This window comes from Ciona robusta, chromosome 1 (genome assembly GCF_009617815.1).
Source record: "Ciona robusta chromosome 1, ASM961781v2".
NCBI classification, from domain to species: Eukaryota; Metazoa; Chordata; class Ascidiacea; order Phlebobranchia; family Cionidae; genus Ciona; species Ciona robusta.
Genome location: NC_143235.1, coordinates 10,152,007 through 10,171,138, shown reverse-complemented (window position 1 = coordinate 10,171,138; position 19,132 = coordinate 10,152,007). Strand labels below are relative to the sequence as shown.

Below are 19,132 nucleotides of genomic sequence, written 5' to 3'. Positions count from 1 at the left end.
GTACCCGAAAACGTAAACAGAAATGTTACCAACTTATAATCTATCGGTGTTAATTTATCAAACGTAGCTTCTAAACTAACGATCAAAGACATGTTTAAGGATTTAGAAGCAAAATTTTAACACTGACAGATATTTTCTAAAGCTGTATAAGACGAACGCACGCGTTTGACACGAGCTTCATATTCCAAAAGCAACTTCTGTATACGTGCTATTCTGGTGCGATTACTGAGAGTGTATAAGCCGATACGTAAACTTAGGTTGCGACTCACTAGTCTACTTAACAGTTAATATAACCCTGTAATCGGAAAGTTGCTTATGGCTTATTTAAGAATCCTGGGCATCTATGTGTTTGTCATCGTAGGAACTGCAGGTAATCTTTAATAACATCTAGTTTATAAAAAGTATGTAAAGTAACCGGATTAATTTTATATTTTCCAGCTGAACTTCAAAGGGTTGGCAAGGCAGTAAAAGAAAGAGATTTAATTGATACGAGTACGAAAGAACCAGTAATCCTCCACCAATATAAAGCAAAATGTAACGGTGAAATAACTTCACTCAATTTTCATGCCGCGTCTGAAAGTAATTTTGTATTCCAGGTACAGATTCAGCAATTAAACTCGTAATACAGTAAAAACACGTTATCAGTTTAAATTATTTTGTTACCTGAATTTATTTTACTTTAACTGACCGTTCATGTTACTCGACACGCCTATATGTATTGTTTTATCGGCAGGTTTGGAGACCCTGGGGTTACGAGTACAAGCTTTTGCACTCTTTAGATGTTTTAACTAAACCTGGAATTAACAAGGTAGGAATGCATCTTTATCAAAACGCGGATATATATACACCGATTTGTACTCGCCTATACATTTTATAATACAGGCACATATGGACAGTAGCCTATATGTTAATATAAAGTGGGGTAAGATGGGACTCCTTTAGGACATAATATCCAAATATCCTGATCACATTTTAAACAATTAACAGCGGTACATGGAAGTTGTAAGGGTGCGGTTTTATAAATCCTTGTATGCTTTTTGTTTACTACTAAAATGTACGAGAAAATATAATCAAAAGGTGTTCCTTCTTTCCCGTCCTACAATATATATATTGTATATAGGTCGACCTGCTCCGACCGATACCTGTAGTAGAAGGTGATACAATAGGTTTATGCCCAATGTCCCAACCTTCAATCAATATCTTCACTCTTCAAAGAGCCTCTCATCCTATTCCAGTTACTTTTTATGAAGGCGGCGGCTTCTTTTTAAATGGTTTGTTTTATTTTTTGTTATAATAGCAATATTACCTGTCGTAAAGTCTCGCTTTGAATTAATCCTTCCAAATCGCGTAAACGGTCATAACAACCAGCATAAAACCAATAATAGGAATAATGCTTATCTCTACTTCAGGGGCAAGTTGCGAAGAGGTTCAAGCCGGTGAAGTCTGCGCACAACTACGTCATTCGTCAGGCTCTAACCTACAACGGAGAGTTTACTCGATCAATGCAATGATCGAATGCTACCCAAGTAAGTACAAATAATAAATCCGAAACTCGTTATATTCCGCAGCAATTCACCTATCGTATATTTAGACGAACCTGAAGTTGCTGCCACACCTTCGACTGTTGGAACAGTCCAAACTGATACAGATTGTGTCAATGGTAATGGAGTTAATTATAGAGGGAAAGTGAGCATAACAAGAGGAGGAATCCCTTGTCAGGTAAGCTATATATGTTGTGTGTTACATATAAAAATACACGAAGCCTTAATCCACAGTTACACTGAACAATACAAGTAGCCTGTTATGGTAGCAATATACATATAGTAGGGTGGGGAAGATGGGACACGTTTGGCCCATTATATACAAATATCCTGATCGTGTTTTAAACAATTAACAATGGGCTATTGGAGTCGAGAGAATACGGTTTTATAATTGTTTGAATTTTCTTTGTTTACTACCAAATGTGACAAGAAAATCGAATGAAAATATGTCCCATCTTCCCCCGTCCTATACGTCTCTGCAGCTGTTAAACGAACTCGACTTTAATGTGCGTCCTGCACTCTACAGCAGGACAGTTTTGAGCCAGTGTTGGGCCTAATCCACAATATGGTCAACTTGATGTGTATTTAAAATGTTCATGTTTTAAGAAATGGAGCAGCAGACTTCCGCATGTAACAAATTATTCACCAACCTCTCACCCTGGGCAATCTCTGGAAGAAAATTTCTGTCGCAATCCAGACGGTGACGCGAATGGTCCTTGGTGTTATACTATGGATCCAGGTCTCAGGTATATATTTATCTTTGTTGCATGGTATACATCTTTTGCAGACATATAGATCACTATGTTGAATGGTATATATCGATCCCCAAGTTACTGTTCGTGGACTTTTACCGATAAACCTTGATACGCTTTCGTATTTGTGACAGCTTTTGATGCCTTATACCCCTTGTTCCCCGAACGTTGTATAGCATATATGCGCATTGCAACATATTAATGTAATAACTCCACAGGCATGATTACTGCTCCATACCCGCTTGTGGTGGCATTGAGGCGCGTTCTTCTGCAGTAGCCACTTTGTTGAACCCATTCCCGTTTTTCGAAACACCAACAACACAGGCCTACAGCATCGGTTATGACGTCAAAGCTCGTCCTTCGTCCTTTGGATTTCCAACTACCACAATCATTCTAACAAGTTCGTTTAAGCATTGCGGTTGAGGTGCACGCGACGTATGTACGATAAACTGGCGCCGCGATGCAGTAGTTAGCACGACCTCCTCAACCCAGAGCTTACGAGTTCAACGAGGTGTATGAAACAGAACACCCGTGGTATAACGACTGTCGTTTTTCTGCCACGTTAGCAAGTTACATTTAATCCAACAGTCTCATATTTCAGACACTGCGTCAAAATGCGATGGAAGGGTGGAAAGTTTCTCCCTCTGGGCAACTGTAACGGGAGCCATTAAATTGCAAGTGTGGCGCTACAGTGCTATGGTGGGGTTTTCCCTTTGGTGGGAAAGTCAGGTTGACGTCACGGAAGGATACAACAAGGTAGGCGTTAAGGAATGGTCGTAATTTAGGTAACAGCAGTAGGTATGGGCGTATATGACCCTGCTGGGCACGACACATTCATGTTGCAACCCAGTGGCCGCTTATGGATTGTACCAATTGTCAGCTGTTCAGAAAAAAGTTACATGGCATTAGTAACTGCGGTGTATGAAAAATTATACGCCCGCGTTAGGTCCTGTTGGTTATACCGATCGTCGTTGCCCCACCATGCGTATACCGTCATCCGCATCCATTTATTTATCCATTCTCTTGTAGTATTTACTCACAAATTAAAGTAGAAATAACGTGTTTTTTTTTATTTTTAAAGATCAGTTTCCCGATCAGTCTTGTCCGGATAGGCCGTCATGATGTGTTGGGTTTCACTTCCCTACTAACTGGTTCGTCCTTCGTAAGCTACACTGATGGAGCTGGTGATTTCTATTTGTATTCGAATAGTTGTTGGAAAAAATCCAGAGGCCAACAGTGCAAGGGGTACGTCCTTGTGTGCAATGTATACCTCTATAGATATATACCCCCTGACACAAACATTGAGTCATATAGTTTGAAAAAGTAAAATGTAAAAATTAAAAAATTACGCACGGCATTTTTTTTAATTGAAAGCCTTTTAAAATTATTCCTTAGAACATTGTTACTTCTACATTTGTTATATCATTATGTCTCTTAGTGTCTATAAACACCTGATATGCCGTTAAAAAAAACGTTTTATCGCTGTTGCATGCAAGGTCTACTGAGACCTATAACTTGCACGTTACATGCATTCCACTATTACCTATAAAGACAGTTCAATATATGCTACTGTATAGAGACCTAACACTAGTTTCAACAGTTTGATGTTGTCCTCCCCACACGCCTCCATCAACGTTGCTGCATGGGCGAACGACATCACTCAAAGCTTCCTTGATTCTACTATTGCAGCAAACTTACAACGAAGTGCGGAACCTCTGGCTACGCATTCACTTATTCGTGAATTTTCAATCAAAGCGGAAATAACATGCGGTAAGATTGAGATTTCACTAAAAATTGCAAAGCAACAAAGTTTACGTTTTATATAACTTAAATATAGATCAAGAGCCTTCAACTTTTGAACGGAGTGCCACTGCTGACCCAAATCCGAGACCAAATGCACCAAAACCCGTCGAATCTCAAATGCTACCTCCCCCGGGCCTGGCTGGCTTTGGTACAGCGGTGAATCGGAATTTTGTCGACTTGGTCCGCCGAAGTCGAACTATCTTCCTTCCAGGCTCAGCTTTTTCTTGCAATGGAATCCTTAACCAACTGACCGTATTTTTATCTCAAGTTCGTCCTACAGTGCAAGTCTTATACGAATTCGTGGTTGTGCAGGTACATGCAAAAGTAATTCATTTTGCCGGGATTATTGGCGCTAAATTTGCATGAAGGATATTTTCACCGACGTTAAATATTTGTCATCCAGGTTTGGAGACCCGGTGTTTATACTGATGCAAAATCCGTTGAGAGTTTGCTCTTCCCGGAGTTCAGAAGAAGCGGTTTCAGATTGATGTGGGAAACTCCTATGTCCGGTTACTCCACTACTGCTGTCACTGTAATATATATTGCAGTATACATGCTTTCCGTTGTTTATTCATGTTTCTTTACAGTTAAATCAATTAACAGTTCCGGTACAGAAAGGGGACGTAGTTGGTTTCACCACAAAAAGCATGTTCGGCCAACAGAGCAGTTCTCTTCCGTTCGATACGTTTGGTGGGCAGTTCTACGCGTCAGATGCTTGTTCAAATGTCGTACCAGAGGTAAAGTCACTTTTTAGTATTTCAGATAGTTTTTACTTTGTAGCCAACGAAATAGCTTTATCGACATCGTTCCATCATGCAAGAATAGCGTCAACATCTTAACTTTGCGATTGACCTGCATGTCAAATTGCAATTCAAATCTGACCTACAGTCAAAACGCTTGCACTTCAAGTGAGTTTGTTCCATTTCAGATAAATGGCCCAATGGAAATTTTGAGCATCATGTCGCAAACCAGGCCTAGTTATGACAACGTTTGCTTTGACTTCGTTTCATCACGTACAACTGGATCTGGACGTAGGACGTATTCCATCAATGCCAATGTTGTTTGTCAAGAATAAGGTTTTGTATGGACAAGATTTGGTTCTTTATTATTGCACATCACAATACCGATTACTGTAATACAATATGTACACAATTTACATTTTGATTAGCACAATATACGTTTTACTGTTTGACTGGATTAAGAGTTCGGAACCTCGGAATCGATAATTCACACATATATGTTACAACTTAACAAACTTCTGGGAAATAGCGGCAATATTAAAAATACCAATGAAAACAACGTTAACTGTCCTAGCGTACTAAAACAATATGCTACCGCCCTGAAGTCCAAGCGACGACCGCCTGTTTTCGTCGACCGGTGTAGCAGTGTTGGGTAAGGTTATGTTTTCCGCAATGCTTCTTATCGACGTGACAACCGGCGGTCTTTCGGTTACTTGGTGGTAGGTCATCTGCTTGTAACCAACCAGGTAGCCAAATGCAAGGCCGATGGTGAAGCATAGTAGGGCAATGGCGATGTATCGGAAAACGATGCAGAAGCATGATGAAGGCCTGTTAGGGTTGTAGTCATTGGTTTTTAAACTGCCACGAAACTCCATTGGAGGCATATCGTAGCTTGTTATGTCGCCATCGTCTTCATCTAACACTTGAAACTTCCCGCCTTCGCTCCGAGCAGGTGATCCCAAAGCGGAGAAACTGTTTTTGTTGGAACTGAGGGTTTGGAATAAATTAATTGGAACTATTTATGTTGAAGTTGTAAACGTACCTTTTTTGTCTTTTGTCTTTTCCAATGAACGTAGACCACGTGCCTTCTTCTGTCGGGCTTTCAGCAGATGTTTTCAATTTCGCAGCATTTTCTGCAAGTAGAAAAGTTGTTCCCATTTCAATGCAAAAAAGCTAACGATAAAAAATCGTTATTGATGTTTAAGTAACCTACCATTCATTACTTTCATCTCGGTTAACTTTACCCCCTTTTTCGGTTCTGGTTGTTGAGTATTTTCATCTTCATATTCAAGCGAGCCTTCAGAATGGCCATCACCCGACCACCTAATGTTTTACACAACGTACATTATTGATCTTGCAAAGTTATGTAACTATTTGGCCAAAATGGTTTAACCGGTTTCTTGAGAAGCTGGTCCAATAATGAAAGTAGTAACGGTGACCAGTCTTCGATTCAAAGAATTTGAATGAATTAAACTTTCTTTATCCTCGCGTGGCCGAAACAGGACGGTCGTTATGACACGGGTGTTCTGTTTAATAGACCTCGTGACTGCTTTACAAGTTCCCCTGTAATAGACCTCGTGCCTGCTTACATGTAGCTTTGTGGTGATTGTTTTTCTGTATGGCTGAGAATTTGGTCAAACCAATAGTTACCACTAGGTTGAATCAATGATTAATTGCCTAGCTCTAAGGACACATGTCTCCACATTGGAACAACTTTCATCATAATTAGAATCTATTATTACCTTTCTTGGATAGTTTCCGGGTCTTCGTCATCACGTGTTGTCGCCCACCTGTCTTGTTTGTTTCGTTTTCTTATCACAGCCCTTTCGTCTTGCTGGTCGTATCGCTAGAATAAACACACATATAGTAGGATGGGGAAAGATGGGACACCTTTTCATTCTATTTTCTCATCAATTTTGGTCGTAAACAAAGAACATTCAATAAAATTATAAAACCGTATCCTAACGACTCCCATATAGACCGTTGTTAATTGTTTAAAACACGGTCAGGATATTTATATATTATGTGCAAAAGGTGTCCCATCTTCCCCCACCCCACTATATGTTTTATACTCACTGACTTTAATAATTAGAAATCAAAGGCGAAGTTTCGATTATACAAAAGCGAACACAGCATTGATTAAATATTTTGAATTGTTTAGGTTAACAAAATGGTTGTGTAACATTTAAACTACCTCTCCGTCATCATCAAGAGCATCTTCAAAATTCTCGTCGATTTCCATATCCCATTCCAACAGCTCATCATCATGTTCAAACTCCATAGCTTTTGTTAATCTTAACTATCTTTTTATAATACCTGAATTCAACAAGTGTAAATTCACTGAAAACTGTCTCCATGCCGAAGTACAAACTTTTGCTAATATTTTGAGTACCAAAAATGCTTTGTTATTGGACCGTATAGGATATGTAGCTTGGAAATAATTAAAAAGCGACTAAATATAAAATGTACGGTTACTACCAGTATGCTTCTGACACACTGTTGAACATCAAACTTTCTATGGCGAAATATTGAACGAAATCCTGTTAATGAGTAACAAGCAGCGACAGGCAACCGCTGAGCTAAACGTTGTCAATAAACTCACGATTATCAAAAGAGCAAACACAACAAAAGACAAAGGCAGCTTTAGTGAATAGGAACAAACGAAAAAAAGCTTCCAAAGAAAATTAAACATGTAATAAATTTTGCTTCGTCAAATGTCACTAATGTAAAAACAGGGTTTTACTTAGTCTTTTTTACACAGACCCCACCATATATATAGGCCCAAGCGAAGCAGCGCCAGGCACACTTCCCGACGAATTTAATTTTACTCTGACTGGAACCTCTTTTTTACTCTGACTGTAACCATATTTCGAAGTTTGATTACAACAATCGTTTAGTATTCGCTAATTAGACGTTTTGTATTTAACGTAAAATGGGTGCCCAATAACAACAACAACAACTGTTTGGTGAAAACGGTTTTATACTGGCACTGACTATGGCATGATCCCATAAACATTGATTGTTAACGAATGCGCGATATGTTGCGCACACCCGCAATAGAATCTAGAATGTGTCGAAATATTTGTTCTGTGTCATAAATTTTCTACATTCTTTGTAGTGTATTTAATCAGCCAGGCATGGTCATAAACGCACGAGCATTTTTATTGGGTATTTTGGTTTGAATATTGCAAGTTAAATATCACAAGCTGTCACTGTTTAGTTAAGATAGAATGATGTAGCAATTTAAGCATGAAAGATTTTCTAACATTCTAACATTACCGACCATACGAAAATGCTTTTTTATATTCGTATACTAAATTGAACCAATACAGTAGAAACTGTTTAGCTAGTTGTTTTGTCGAGCAGGTAATAGAAATGAAACAGTATGTACATCAGATTGAAAATATAAAATATGCAAGTTGTGACTCGCGTATAGTCAGTGAGCAGTGTAAGGAATAATGGAGATTTGAATTTAAATGAAATATTCACTTCAAGTCAAGCAGATAGTATAAATAGTTTTTTCGATTCTTAATCTGTGTCATACACTATCAAGATTGAAGTTTTGTGATCCATCTGTGTTATCACTATCGGGTTCCGCGGCACACGAGAAACTGGCCAGAGAAGCAACAAACTTGATCGCAGAGTTTCGTATGTCATAACATGTAACTATAAATACGAAAGAAAGGCGTGTTAAAATTATTTAGCGAAAATAGGTTATATAGCAGTGCCATAAGATTAAACGAAACGATCCACCTCAGCGCCGTGGAACAGCAATGGTAAGCGCCGGCCTTTAATCTAGAGGCGGCTTCTAACCTTACTTGGATAGTCGTTGCAACCGTTGTGGGAGTATGTGCCTTTGGGCAAGAGGTTTAACGAAAATGGTTGTAACCGAGTGGTTACCAAAAGGTTGTCTAAAAAGTGTCAGCCGTACATAAATAAGAACAAGTTAAATACATGTGGTCACTCGTAAGCTGGCGCGAGGTGTATGAAACAGAACGACCGTGTTTTAACGACTGTCGTTTTCCGACAAAGCGAGGATAAAGCAAGTTGCATTCAGTTACAATCCAGTCAGTTACCTTCAAGTATAAAGTGAATGAAGACGAAAACAATGATTTGAGAGAGAACGAGAATGCAAATGATCACCACCGCCTTCAAGATCACTATCTGTTGATCATCTGCGCATGATGGATAAGGTGGTTATAGGTTGTTGGTGGGGGTGGGGGTAATACATTATACCACACAAATTATCTGAATAACTGTCAACTTTGTCGCAGATCTACTTAAACATTTTAGATTTACGTAAACACCCCCTCGGAATGGATTATATAGACAGGCTTGATGACATACTTTACATTTAAAAGCAGAATCAATATTTCACATTTTTCTCTTTAATGGTGTTACATATACATATTTAGACAAAAAATGCACACTAACAGAAAAACATGAATTTATATATAAAGTTTGAAATTATAATTACCGTTATTTGCCGTGACAGTGTGTTTGGTGTTTGATTGGGTGCTACGACAAGAATTTGGTACGACTTCAAAATTGCACATCGTTTTATTGCAGCAACAAAACGCAGACAGATCTAAATGCGCAACATAGGAGTAAAGTGAGGGGTTAGAAAGGAAAATCAGCAAATGATTCCAAAAAGGAAATTAGTTAAGCAAGTTTAAAACCAAGTATAGATACTCCAAGAGTTGTCGAGCAACGAAACATTAAAACCTATATATATATATGGATATTTATGTAGTAAATGCACTCCATACCCTGTTTACAGCTTTTCGGGTTTGCTTCTCCACAGGTCGACGATCCGCAATAAAATTTATTACGTGGCTGGATTTCTGTTCTGGGCAGGCAACCTGCATTAACGAATACATACTGTCAAAGAAATATGTATGAACTTAATATAAAGTAGGTTGGGAGAAGATGGGACGCATTTTCATTGTTTTCTCGTCGCATTGGTAGTAAACAAAGAACAATCACATTCAAAATATTATAAACCCGTATTCTCACAACTCCCATAGACATTTGGCTTCTGTGCTAAAGGTGTCCCATTTTACCCCACAGAACTACATACCTTACCGCAAGAATTTAGTGCGGTTAAACTCGTAAATACAGTTGCTGTTTATCGATAAAGCAGGCATGTGGACGTAAATTTCATGGCAAACAAACAACATTGTTTAATTCCTTATTTTACTTACCTTGGGTAAGAAGTTTCAATCTTTTCCCATCGTGTTTCCAAGTAGCATAGCAAATCTAAGTGTAGTTTAAACTTATTCAAAACAGGCTACGTGCGTTAAATAAAAACATCCTTACATTTTGGTCTTTACAAACTTCAGTGTGGTTCGACTTTTGTAGAATAACTTTACCCTGACGTCCACGGTTTCCTAACTGCAACCCAAGCTTTATGCATTCGAAGCTGTTCGTTGACTGCACGGCAAACAAAACCATAAAGAGAAATGCAATAGTAACCAGCATGGTAAACTAAAAACTTGTTCTACATATCCTGCTGTGTTCGGAAGTGGCACAAGAAAACATTCTACTTGGTCATTATCAACGATAGACGTTTTTCACTCCCTTGTTATCGCGAGCAGGTGCAGTAGAAGTTTCGTATATAGGAGTTAACAGGGATCAAAGAAGTTACTAACGGCAACGAGGTTCATATTTAATGACGTCATATTTTAGGGTGATATCATCGATAATTTTTTTTGTTAAATGCCGTTTTGCGAAACGGAGCGCCAGGGTTAGTTTTGCGTGTTACCGAACATATGGCACAAACTAGTAAAAAATCATTTCAAAAACATGTTATCCCTGTTTTACATATATTGTTTTTTGGTTATGTGGATCTTCCCGTTTCTTAAGATTTTCTTCGTTCTCTTGTAAAAAAAAGTTTAAATACAGTAAACTTCTATTGTGCATGTTTGTACCATGCGGTCACCCAGGTTGGTACTTTTCCATTACGACCGCTATTCACCTCAACAGTAACTTTTTCAGTGTTTATTAGAGCGACACCTAACGCCAAAAGCGATTGTCTTAAATGCGAAAATGTCATCGCAAGATGTTGACAAAGAGCCATCAACTTAACTTTAAATATATTTATTGGAATATTTTAAAATCGAAAAAAAAATCGATCGGACAACATTTAAAATAGGTACATGGAGTAAATTTTATTGTAATAAGTTCTTCTATCGTGAAATGGTTATCCAAATGTCGTGTATGGTATACATATGAAGCGGTTTTGAATGACGAAGTACTAAAGAGAGTTTCTCCTCTGCCGTTGAGAGCAAATTTAGCTAAGTACGAGGTTGAGAGGAGTGTTTCTTTTTTCTCTTTTAGTAATCAAACCAAACACGTTGTTTTCCTCGCGTGCTTACCGTCTCGGCAGTTTGAAATAGCGCGTGAGGTTCACTGTGTTTGGGATGATTACATTTAACAGTATGTTAAAATAGAGCAATGAGATTTATAGTGTTTGAACTTGTTAGTGTACTAGGTTTGAAGGTTAGAAAAACTGCAATGGTTTGTTTGCTGTGTTATTATTAAGTAGGTCAACGTTTGTGGTTGAGTTTTTGTAAAAGTTACAACAAGACAGTTGTTTTGTTATAAACATAGTGTACACATAGCATCGACAGTGTGTGTGTGAAGAAATTACCGAAAAATTTGCGCAGCTCTTACCCGCCCATAGTCGCTTTTTAGCGCTTATCAGATAAGCCAGTGTGGTTTTCCTGTACAAGCTACGTCAGCGAGGACAATACTTTTTATATCAGCAGATTCGTCTATTCCTGTTGTTGATACCGAAAAACTTTGGATTCGGAAATAGCTGTCGAATGAACTGTATGGTTGGCCGACTGCGTTTTGCATTCTTTTGCAATTAGTCTAATTTACCAAAAAGAGTGATGCCTCATTAAAGAGAAAGCACGGCAGCAGTTGCGTTTGGTTACATTAGTAAATTAATCCCAGATTAAAGTTGTAAACACGGTATTGGTCACACATTACCGGGGGACATCTAACACGGCCTTTTTGCCGATCAACGCACGTACTGCTGGGAAATGAAAAGACAAACCGGCTGCTGCTTTCACCGCACGTCCCAGGAGAGAGCATTCGATCCGAAACTGCGCGCCGTTAGCACTACGAGCGCGTTTCAAATACTCGTTTAAATTAATTAAACCAGATGTAAAGGGGCAGGAGTTCGTTTGGTGATATTTCACGGGTAGAATGAATCAGGAGTCCGTCACAATAGTTCAGTTTAAACAGATGACTTTTTATTGTGATATCATAGTTTGACTCGGATTGTTTATGAAAGTCTATAGATTGGCTTTTAGCCAGTCTGTGTACCAGAGATCTGTAATGTATACCATAACTAGCAGCCGTTAGTTTCTGACTGATTAAGCCTTATCACTGCCTCTTTGTAATCATGTATTGACGTTTCCCTATCCCAGCACGTGGTTGCCAGACTAATTTAAAGCTTCCCGGCCGCGTTGCAGCACGTCATTTCCGGCCTCGGTGTGAAATATGACGACTATGTGGCATTAGAACGTTGACAGCCAACCCAGGGAAGAAGTATATTGCAGCCTTTAGAATAAAGTCGGCGTGCATGTTGCTTGTTTAACAGAGCATAGTCTTGTATTGTGGTTATCAGAAAAGCAGTGGGCCACCGGTTTGATCAATAGAATTGTTGTTTTAGCAGATACACTGTAAGCTGTATTGTCTGTTGTGATAGGAAGTGCGTCTGTTTGGCTGTGAATCTGTTGAACGACAATTTACGAATTATAAGAAGATACTAACAAGGCCTTAAATGGCGAAGTCACACCAGAAAAATGTTGTAATCACTGGTAAGTACTATGTTGTATTTACTTTTTTTCTGGTACTAACTAATGAAAATGTTGTAGAATAATTGTAAGAGGTGTAACAGTCATCATATACTGAACAGCTGGTTAAAATGAAACTGTTTGTTTTCAGGTTGCGATATTCCGAATTCATATGGATACGAACTAGCATTGTGCCTTGACCACCAAGGGTATGTTGTGTTTGCTGGATGCACCGACTGCAACAGTGTGGGAGCCAGGTCCCTCGCATCACGTGGTTCTACTCGGTTGGCTGTCATGCAGATTGACGTCACAAAACAAGACGAGATTGATGACGCAACCGAAATGATCCAAGACATGATTGGAGACGAGGGTAGGCGCTGTGTAAATAACCACTGTTTGTACTCGCTTGGGCGTGTTACGTATTTCCGATTATCATTTACACGCGATCGATATGAATGAATTATAGAACTGTCAACTGTGTACTGGGAGCGATCTTCACGTTGTTTTCTTACATACGTTCGGTTTTCAAGTCTGTTTTCATCAGTTCTACATGACATCTCAAGTCAGTGTTTTCACAGGCTTGTGGGCGGTTGTGAATTGCGCTGAGTTTTACACGGTGGCGGAAGCGGACTGGTGCAGTGTTGAGGACTATGAACAATCAATGCAGGTCAACTACCTCGGTACTGTGCGCGTCACTAAGTCCCTGCTCCATCTTATCCGGCGAGGCAGGGGAAGGATCGTAAACCTCAGTAGTATGGCAGGTAGTTACACACACACGTCACTATTTCACCGGTGCCTTAAAACAAATCATAAAACGTCTTATTTAATTGATATATTGTATCTATTATATACTGTGACTTATAGGCCCAAATTACCCATATTTACATCATGAACTACATGACACGCCTACCTTGGTGCATATGATAATTAAACCTTGTGACTATGATGTCATACTCACAGGTTGCCTCGCTCGCGCTGGACAATCCGCGTATTCTGCGAGTAAATTTGCACTTGAAGCTTTCACCGACAGCTTACGACAGGAAATGCTTAAGTGGGGAGTGTATGTGACCTTGGTTGAACCTGCTTATTTTCCAGGTGGGTGACTGTTGCAATGTTTCTGATTCTATTTAAAGAGATTACGGCAGTCATGCTCACATATAGTGCTTAAAGTAACTCTTTGTAATGAAGCGATCCGGTAATTATTCTCACACCACACCAACGAGACATTAGGCTCGACTTCAACAACATTTTAACCCACGCGCCTTTGGTAATATTTATGCGACGCCGCTTCGGTATTTTGACTAGCGTACGATTGTAATTGCTTAGGGATCAATTATCGGAACTTACCTTCAGATTAACAAGCCAAAGTTAGTGGAAAGATCATGCCATGCCCTCAGTTTATTGATCATTCCACAGTCTATGTATATTTCATGAAGTTTTAGTCTAAATTATTTATGCTTCTCCGAGTTGTACCACTGCGTATTGCAGCGCAGCAATTGGCGCTCTATTGTCTTGTTTAACCAGCAACCTAGTTGCAACAATTGAATGTTTGAGATGATTATATTTTACTCAGAGGGTAGTCTTGTGTTATCTGAACCACAAACCTCCGTTCGCCTCAAGAGAGTCCCAGATCACGTGAAAGAGGTTTATGGAGAGGATTACTTCGTCGACTTTATCAACTCCGTGTCGAGGAACGATCCAACCACCCAGGAAGAGGGGAAGAGCAAGTCAACTGAAACCCTTCTTCCGAAGAGTTCGTCTTCCACTCTCACATCCGGCTACTCCTCCCTATCTTCCACCTCCGCATCCCTAAAAAAGAAGATGCCCTCCGGGGTGATGTCTAACCCGGGAGACTACGATCCTGAGACACAAAAGGAGGAAAAGAAACGCCGATCTCTCTCACTCGGAGGAGGAGCATCCTCCACCCTTAAAACCTCCCCGGACTTCGGAAACACCAACCGCGTCCTCCATGCGCTTTCAGAAGCAGTGACTGCTTACTCCCCGAAAGTTCGCTACTTCGTCGGTTCGTTCCAGGATCGGATGGTAAAGTCAGCATCAGCCTTCCTTCCTACCGTTGTCATGGACACATACCTCACGTCGGGTAGCCTGTCTAAGTGTGTACCAAAGGTGATAAAGGAAAAGCAGGAATGAGTCAACATATACTAGATGACCCCAATCTAATGAGAAATAATGCGCAATACAGCAACATTGAACCATTAAAGTAACCGTTAACTGTCAGTGGGATTATGTTGTAACACACAAGGAACCATTCATTATCCAACTTTGCATTGTCATCGTGTGCCTTATCATTCGAAGCACAAATCATATTTTTAACAAGATAGAAAGAAATGTTGAGAGATTTCTCTTCCTCGTACGCAGCAGTTTTGTTTTTACTTCATATTCTTTATCACCCTTGTTTTTTTCTTTACAAACATCATGCATGGATAAATACAAGGTATATTACTTTGTTCTCATGCTGCTAAAGCTGTTTTAAATGATACGCACTTTTTAGGGCATTTTCTTCGAAATGTTTTGCATTAAAGTCTTGTTTTTGTTAATCAATGCTCGTTTCTTTGCATTGTATTCTTTTGCGTTCTTTCAACTTTTAATATTAAACCAAAAGAAAACGATATCGAGTGCTTGAATATAAAGCCAAGTATGTCACAGACTTTCCTTGGTAACTGACGTCACATCGCTTTTGATGCGGTCGAAACATGAACGAAAACGGGCCATTGAATTTTGATTCGATTATTTATAGGTTTTGATTGATTTACTGGGCCACAGCAATTATATTACAACCCTCGTTACTCTGTAATGTTGCTGATGATGATATGGCAAAGGGCGTGCTCATTAATAATGTCTATAATCACATGGTTGCCATAAAGCGCTTGAGGCTGTGTGTAAGTACGGTTAACCTATCAAATGCCGGCATGTACCACAAACATTTCTCGTAACTTCCGAACAAGGGCCGTTGATCTAAAACCAGCTGATGACGAAATGCGGGTTTATAGTTAAAATGACACACCGTGGCCGTACCCCATATTATACGAAAAATGAATCATAAAGTATCACAATCGATATCTTTGTATTCTCGTTCAAGAAACCTATCATATTTTCTCAACCGTTATATTTGCCTGAATTGCCTCTCAATAGCGTAGCCCTCTTAAAGTAAACACCTTTTCACAAATCATTGAAACCCCGGGACGATGACGTAATTGCGGTGACGTAATCGGTTTTGACTTGAGTGTCGTCGACTCAAGTCTCGGATATTTACGTTTTGGGAATTATATCAACGGAGATGCGGCCTCTAGGGGTTCAAACCATCGGGTTGTGTGACATAAGGAGTTAAACAGCTAAGTCACAATGGTGACGTAGGAGAAACTTTTATTTCAATTGTGAATCATTGCTTACTATTTGTGACTGCAACCTACTACACGTGTTCTTGACTGCGTAACTAGGCAGAGGCTGAATGCTGGTAACATGTAAACAAAGGTGTGACTCGTGGTGGTTTATTGGTAAACAATGGTGGAAGTTGTAAACGTCAAGACTATAACGACTCACGACGTAGCGAAGACATAGAGCCTTTATCAAACTTTAAAGCGCCTTCTTTTGTTTGGTCTGATATTAAAGTTGGCATGTTGGACCTCACCGCGATGTTTCGTACAACTTGGCGGCCAATTCCTCCAGTTCATCTCTAAATTCAATGTGGTCGTAATGGCCTTGTGGTATTCCTTCCAATCCGTACATAAGACCATACCAGAAGCCAGCAATACATCCCGTGGAGTCGCTTTCTCCTACAAATAGTAAAATACACCGGTATATATTTCCCAAATTTGTACTTGTTTTGAAGTCGTGTGACCGTTGAATTACAACGGTTCTCAACGTCTTTCAAGAAAAGTAACAACTTCGTACTACGTATGTGTTGTTTTGAACCGGAAAATGACGTAAGCGCCTCATTGTTTACTCACAAACCTCCGTGTATCATGGCGTGGTAACACAACTCTTGCCACTTGTTGCCAGAGCTCTGCTGCGCCATCATGAGGGCATCGTATGCGATCATTGGGGCGTCGTGGCCTCTTCTTCCTGCTCGACCCTCTGAACTCCAAGACTTATAAATCTAAAAAAAAGTTCATATAAATAAGAAGATACATGTCCCGACCTGTTTATGTTGATTACTAATTAACATAGTAGACACTATATCTCTAGTATACAGAGGAAAATCATTACATAAGCTTCTGGTTTACCTTTTCTCGAGTTTCCATGTCATATTTTTGGGGAAATTTCACAACATCTTCTCCTTCATTAAGGATTCCTCTTTGCTTGAGATATATTTCCCATTTGGTTTCAAAGTAGCACCAATGCTCTCTAAAATGCAAAATAAAAACAATCTAAATTACATGTAACACGCCATAGCCCAGTTCGCAGCGTGTAAGGGCTATGGGAACCAACAGGCCCAATTATAACTTATATCTATATACACAGTTATATACATACAGTGTTCAATGTTAAAAATAATACAAATAAGTAGGGTCATGGCGCAGAGCCTCATACAGCTTTGATCGGTATAAAACGTGGTTGGAAACATATTAGCTCATCTTTGTAGTCAGTGCTATCTATATCCTGTTGGTCATTAACTGCGATTCCTAAACTGACCTGTACTCTTGGTTGCTTCGTATTGTTTTCTTGCAGTAGGCTTTCATAATATCAAACGTGGATAAAATACTTCGACCCCACGTCACGATCGGCTTCGATTGCAGAATAAATGATGTAAACAGAGCTGTGCAAACTGAACCGGTAAAACCTGCCAATTATATGGAAGCATGGTATTGCATTATACATTAATGTTCAAGTACGCATCAGAAAATGTGGACAAGTATATTCAAGAGAAGCAAAAAGCATGTGAAAATTGCATTTTACACTATTCGGATTTGAAAATATAATTACACAACAAATGTAAGAGTTGGATTTGCAATTGATGCTAAAAAGTTTCATCATGGAGACCTGAAGTTAACCAAACCAACCATAGTTCTTACCCAAAGGGTGGTTGTGTGTCATTCTTCCGCTTTCCAAAGCAATTCTTATTAATTCCTTTTGTTGAGTTGGTTTCCAATATACAAGGCCAATACACATTGCTTTACTTGCTGCACCGAAACCTGTACAAGTTCAAGTTGCAAATAATGGATGTCACATATACGGGAATGTTATTCTCATTTAACAGGTTGGGGGTTTAGAAAAGCTGTTATTTACTTTGGCGGAGATGTTTCGCATGTATGTAAAACACATGCAAAAGAATATAGCCTACAGTTAAAAATCATTTAGAGGGTGGTTATTACCTGTTGCAAAGTTCGACATGTACATTCTTTATAAAATATACATTAATTAATACAACCGCAAGATTGAATGTCTTGTGCTGTCAAATTCCCAGCAAAGACAACTTTACATACCTGTACCATGTCGATTAAATGGAACATGCCACCCCATGGTTCTACCAGGACGTAACGAAGCGCATCCCTCTAAGTAGGATGGATCTGGTCGTCTTGCAGAAGCTGATTCAATGGCATCAACATAACATGAAGCCATCTCACTAAACAATTCGTCTTTCTTGCTATCTGCATATAGTATATGATTACAAGGAGACTAATTCGTTATGGGGGCTAGAGTACAGATACTGCATTTAAAACATGTTCATTGATTTTTAACATTTGTTTCATGAGCCGCTTTTTTTACTTCATGTGCACGATATCACTGCAGAAAAGGTAACGGCTTGTAAAATCGTTGTATCATCAACATTGCTTGTTTATTTTGTTAAAAAATCTCGCTAGTATCTCAGGTTTTTGTAAATCCCGACTTAATCTTACTTGCTTTCTCTACGAGCGCACGGGCAGTTGCCATGTGCATTATGGTGTCATCTGATACCGGCCAAGTGTCCGCCTCAATACTGATAGCGCCGAATCCTCCAAAACTATCCAGTTCCTTCATTATTTCACAACCACTTGGATTCTGTTCCCATTCTCCGTTTTTGTAACCCATCGCATCCCCTACCGCTGACAGTAGCATCGCACATCTATAGTTCTCCATGGTGCTGTTCGTAACCGCGCTGCTGACTGTATACTGAATACGCCAAAGGCAACTATGGTTTACATTTGACCAAGGTCTGACGGGATGCAGATCTGTCCACTCACGCTAGACAGCTGAGATAACACTAGGAGACTATGATATCACCTCAAAGTTGCAAACTGCTGAAACCCAAAGCGCAACATACGGCGCAAATAAATTTAAAGTAATACGTCGTTATGATTGCACTATTTAAAAACATATATTTATTCAGCAACTGATTCTCTTTGGATACTTTAGTTGTTTTTGGATAATAGTAGTGTGGAAAAGACGGAACACCTTTAGTACATAATATCCGAATATCCTTATCGTGTTTTAAACAATCAATAGCGGTCCATGGGATGCATGTTTTTTGGTTGTTTTAAACAATCAAT

General features: G+C 39.3%; 5 protein-coding genes across 6 annotated transcripts; 2 read left to right on the top strand and 3 right to left on the bottom strand.

The window, feature by feature from the left end:
* The first annotated feature begins 158 nt into the window (after positions 1-158).
* On the top strand, positions 159-5,252 carry LOC149742980 (uncharacterized). The gene is made up of 15 exons (XM_089872798.1): positions 159-370; positions 439-596; positions 734-808; positions 1,121-1,271; positions 1,410-1,526; positions 1,592-1,719; positions 2,148-2,287; positions 2,512-2,693; positions 2,895-3,049; positions 3,375-3,538; positions 3,894-4,063; positions 4,131-4,408; positions 4,500-4,628; positions 4,684-4,833; positions 5,025-5,252. Exons 1-15 carry the CDS (start codon positions 316-318, stop codon positions 5,169-5,171), a joined length of 2,199 nt encoding a protein of 732 aa, XP_089728924.1. The 5' UTR covers positions 159-315; the 3' UTR covers positions 5,172-5,252.
* A 138-nt stretch (positions 5,253-5,390) lies between these two features.
* LOC149742979 (uncharacterized) lies at positions 5,391-7,177 on the bottom strand. Its single transcript, XM_089873142.1, has 5 exons — positions 7,031-7,177; positions 6,579-6,682; positions 6,050-6,159; positions 5,879-5,969; positions 5,391-5,823 (listed from the first exon to the last, which is right to left on the bottom strand). Exons 1-5 carry the CDS (start codon positions 7,115-7,117, stop codon positions 5,415-5,417), a joined length of 801 nt encoding a protein of 266 aa, XP_089729268.1. The 5' UTR covers positions 7,118-7,177; the 3' UTR covers positions 5,391-5,414.
* An 800-nt stretch (positions 7,178-7,977) lies between these two features.
* LOC149742978 (uncharacterized) lies at positions 7,978-11,615 on the bottom strand. Its single transcript, XM_089873174.1, has 6 exons — positions 10,156-11,615; positions 10,041-10,095; positions 9,606-9,698; positions 9,314-9,424; positions 8,913-9,011; positions 7,978-8,502 (listed from the first exon to the last, which is right to left on the bottom strand). The coding sequence occupies exons 1-6, from the start codon at positions 10,315-10,317 to the stop codon at positions 8,375-8,377; spliced, it is 648 nt and encodes a 215-aa protein (XP_089729300.1). The 5' UTR covers positions 10,318-11,615; the 3' UTR covers positions 7,978-8,374.
* Positions 11,616-12,438: 823 nt separating this feature from the next.
* On the top strand, positions 12,439-15,276 carry LOC149742977 (17-beta-hydroxysteroid dehydrogenase type 6-like). Its single transcript, XM_089872931.1, has 5 exons — positions 12,439-12,668; positions 12,796-13,014; positions 13,223-13,405; positions 13,605-13,739; positions 14,218-15,276. Exons 1-5 carry the CDS (start codon positions 12,632-12,634, stop codon positions 14,793-14,795), a joined length of 1,152 nt encoding a protein of 383 aa, XP_089729057.1. The 5' UTR covers positions 12,439-12,631; the 3' UTR covers positions 14,796-15,276.
* Positions 15,277-16,137: 861 nt separating this feature from the next.
* Positions 16,138-18,793, bottom strand: LOC149742976 (inactive ADP-ribosyltransferase arh2-like). 2 transcript variants are annotated; one of them, XM_089873031.1, is made up of 7 exons: positions 18,503-18,793; positions 18,089-18,253; positions 17,678-17,797; positions 17,298-17,421; positions 16,889-17,009; positions 16,617-16,761; positions 16,138-16,438 (listed from the first exon to the last, which is right to left on the bottom strand). In XM_089873031.1, exons 1-7 carry the CDS (start codon positions 18,720-18,722, stop codon positions 16,290-16,292), a joined length of 1,044 nt encoding a protein of 347 aa, XP_089729157.1. In that variant the 5' UTR covers positions 18,723-18,793; the 3' UTR covers positions 16,138-16,289. The 2 variants fall into 2 exon arrangements, with proteins under 2 accessions (XP_089729157.1, XP_089729149.1); XM_089873023.1 differs by having other exon boundaries at positions 17,298-17,445; positions 18,503-18,791.
* Positions 18,794-19,132: the final 339 nt, after the last annotated feature.

Excerpts from the sequence above, each read along its gene's own strand:
- LOC149742980 (XM_089872798.1), top strand. The coding sequence starts at position 316 with ATGGCTTATTTAAGAATCCTGGGCATCTATGTGTTTGTCATCGTAGGA. Across the intron at positions 809-1,120 it reads CTAAACCTGGAATTAACAAG|GTCGACCTGCTCCGACCGAT; the intron begins GTAGGAATGCAT and ends TATTGTATATAG. Across the intron at positions 4,064-4,130 it reads CAAAGCGGAAATAACATGCG|ATCAAGAGCCTTCAACTTTT; the intron begins GTAAGATTGAGA and ends ACTTAAATATAG.
- LOC149742979 (XM_089873142.1), bottom strand. The coding sequence starts at position 7,117 with ATGGAGTTTGAACATGATGATGAGCTGTTGGAATGGGATATGGAAATC. Across the intron at positions 6,683-7,030 it reads CTCTTGATGATGACGGAGAG|CGATACGACCAGCAAGACGA; the intron begins GTAGTTTAAATG and ends TGTTTATTCTAG. Across the intron at positions 5,970-6,049 it reads CGAGATGAAAGTAATGAATG|AAAATGCTGCGAAATTGAAA; the intron begins GTAGGTTACTTA and ends TTCTACTTGCAG.
- LOC149742978 (XM_089873174.1), bottom strand. The coding sequence starts at position 10,317 with ATGCTGGTTACTATTGCATTTCTCTTTATGGTTTTGTTTGCCGTGCAG. Across the intron at positions 9,012-9,313 it reads CACTGTCACGGCAAATAACG|ATGATCAACAGATAGTGATC; the intron begins GTAATTATAATT and ends CATCATGCGCAG. Across the intron at positions 8,503-8,912 it reads CATTCACTTTATACTTGAAG|TTACATGTTATGACATACGA; the intron begins GTAACTGACTGG and ends TCGTATTTATAG.
- LOC149742977 (XM_089872931.1), top strand. The coding sequence starts at position 12,632 with ATGGCGAAGTCACACCAGAAAAATGTTGTAATCACTG. Across the intron at positions 12,669-12,795 it reads GAAAAATGTTGTAATCACTG|GTTGCGATATTCCGAATTCA; the intron begins GTAAGTACTATG and ends GTTTGTTTTCAG. Across the intron at positions 13,740-14,217 it reads TGAACCTGCTTATTTTCCAG|AGGGTAGTCTTGTGTTATCT; the intron begins GTGGGTGACTGT and ends TATTTTACTCAG.
- LOC149742976 (XM_089873023.1), bottom strand. The coding sequence starts at position 18,722 with ATGGAGAACTATAGATGTGCGATGCTACTGTCAGCGGTAGGGGATGCG. Across the intron at positions 17,010-17,297 it reads CGAAGCAACCAAGAGTACAG|AGAGCATTGGTGCTACTTTG; the intron begins GTCAGTTTAGGA and ends TTTGCATTTTAG. Across the intron at positions 16,439-16,616 it reads CCACGCCATGATACACGGAG|GAGAAAGCGACTCCACGGGA; the intron begins GTTTGTGAGTAA and ends TACTATTTGTAG.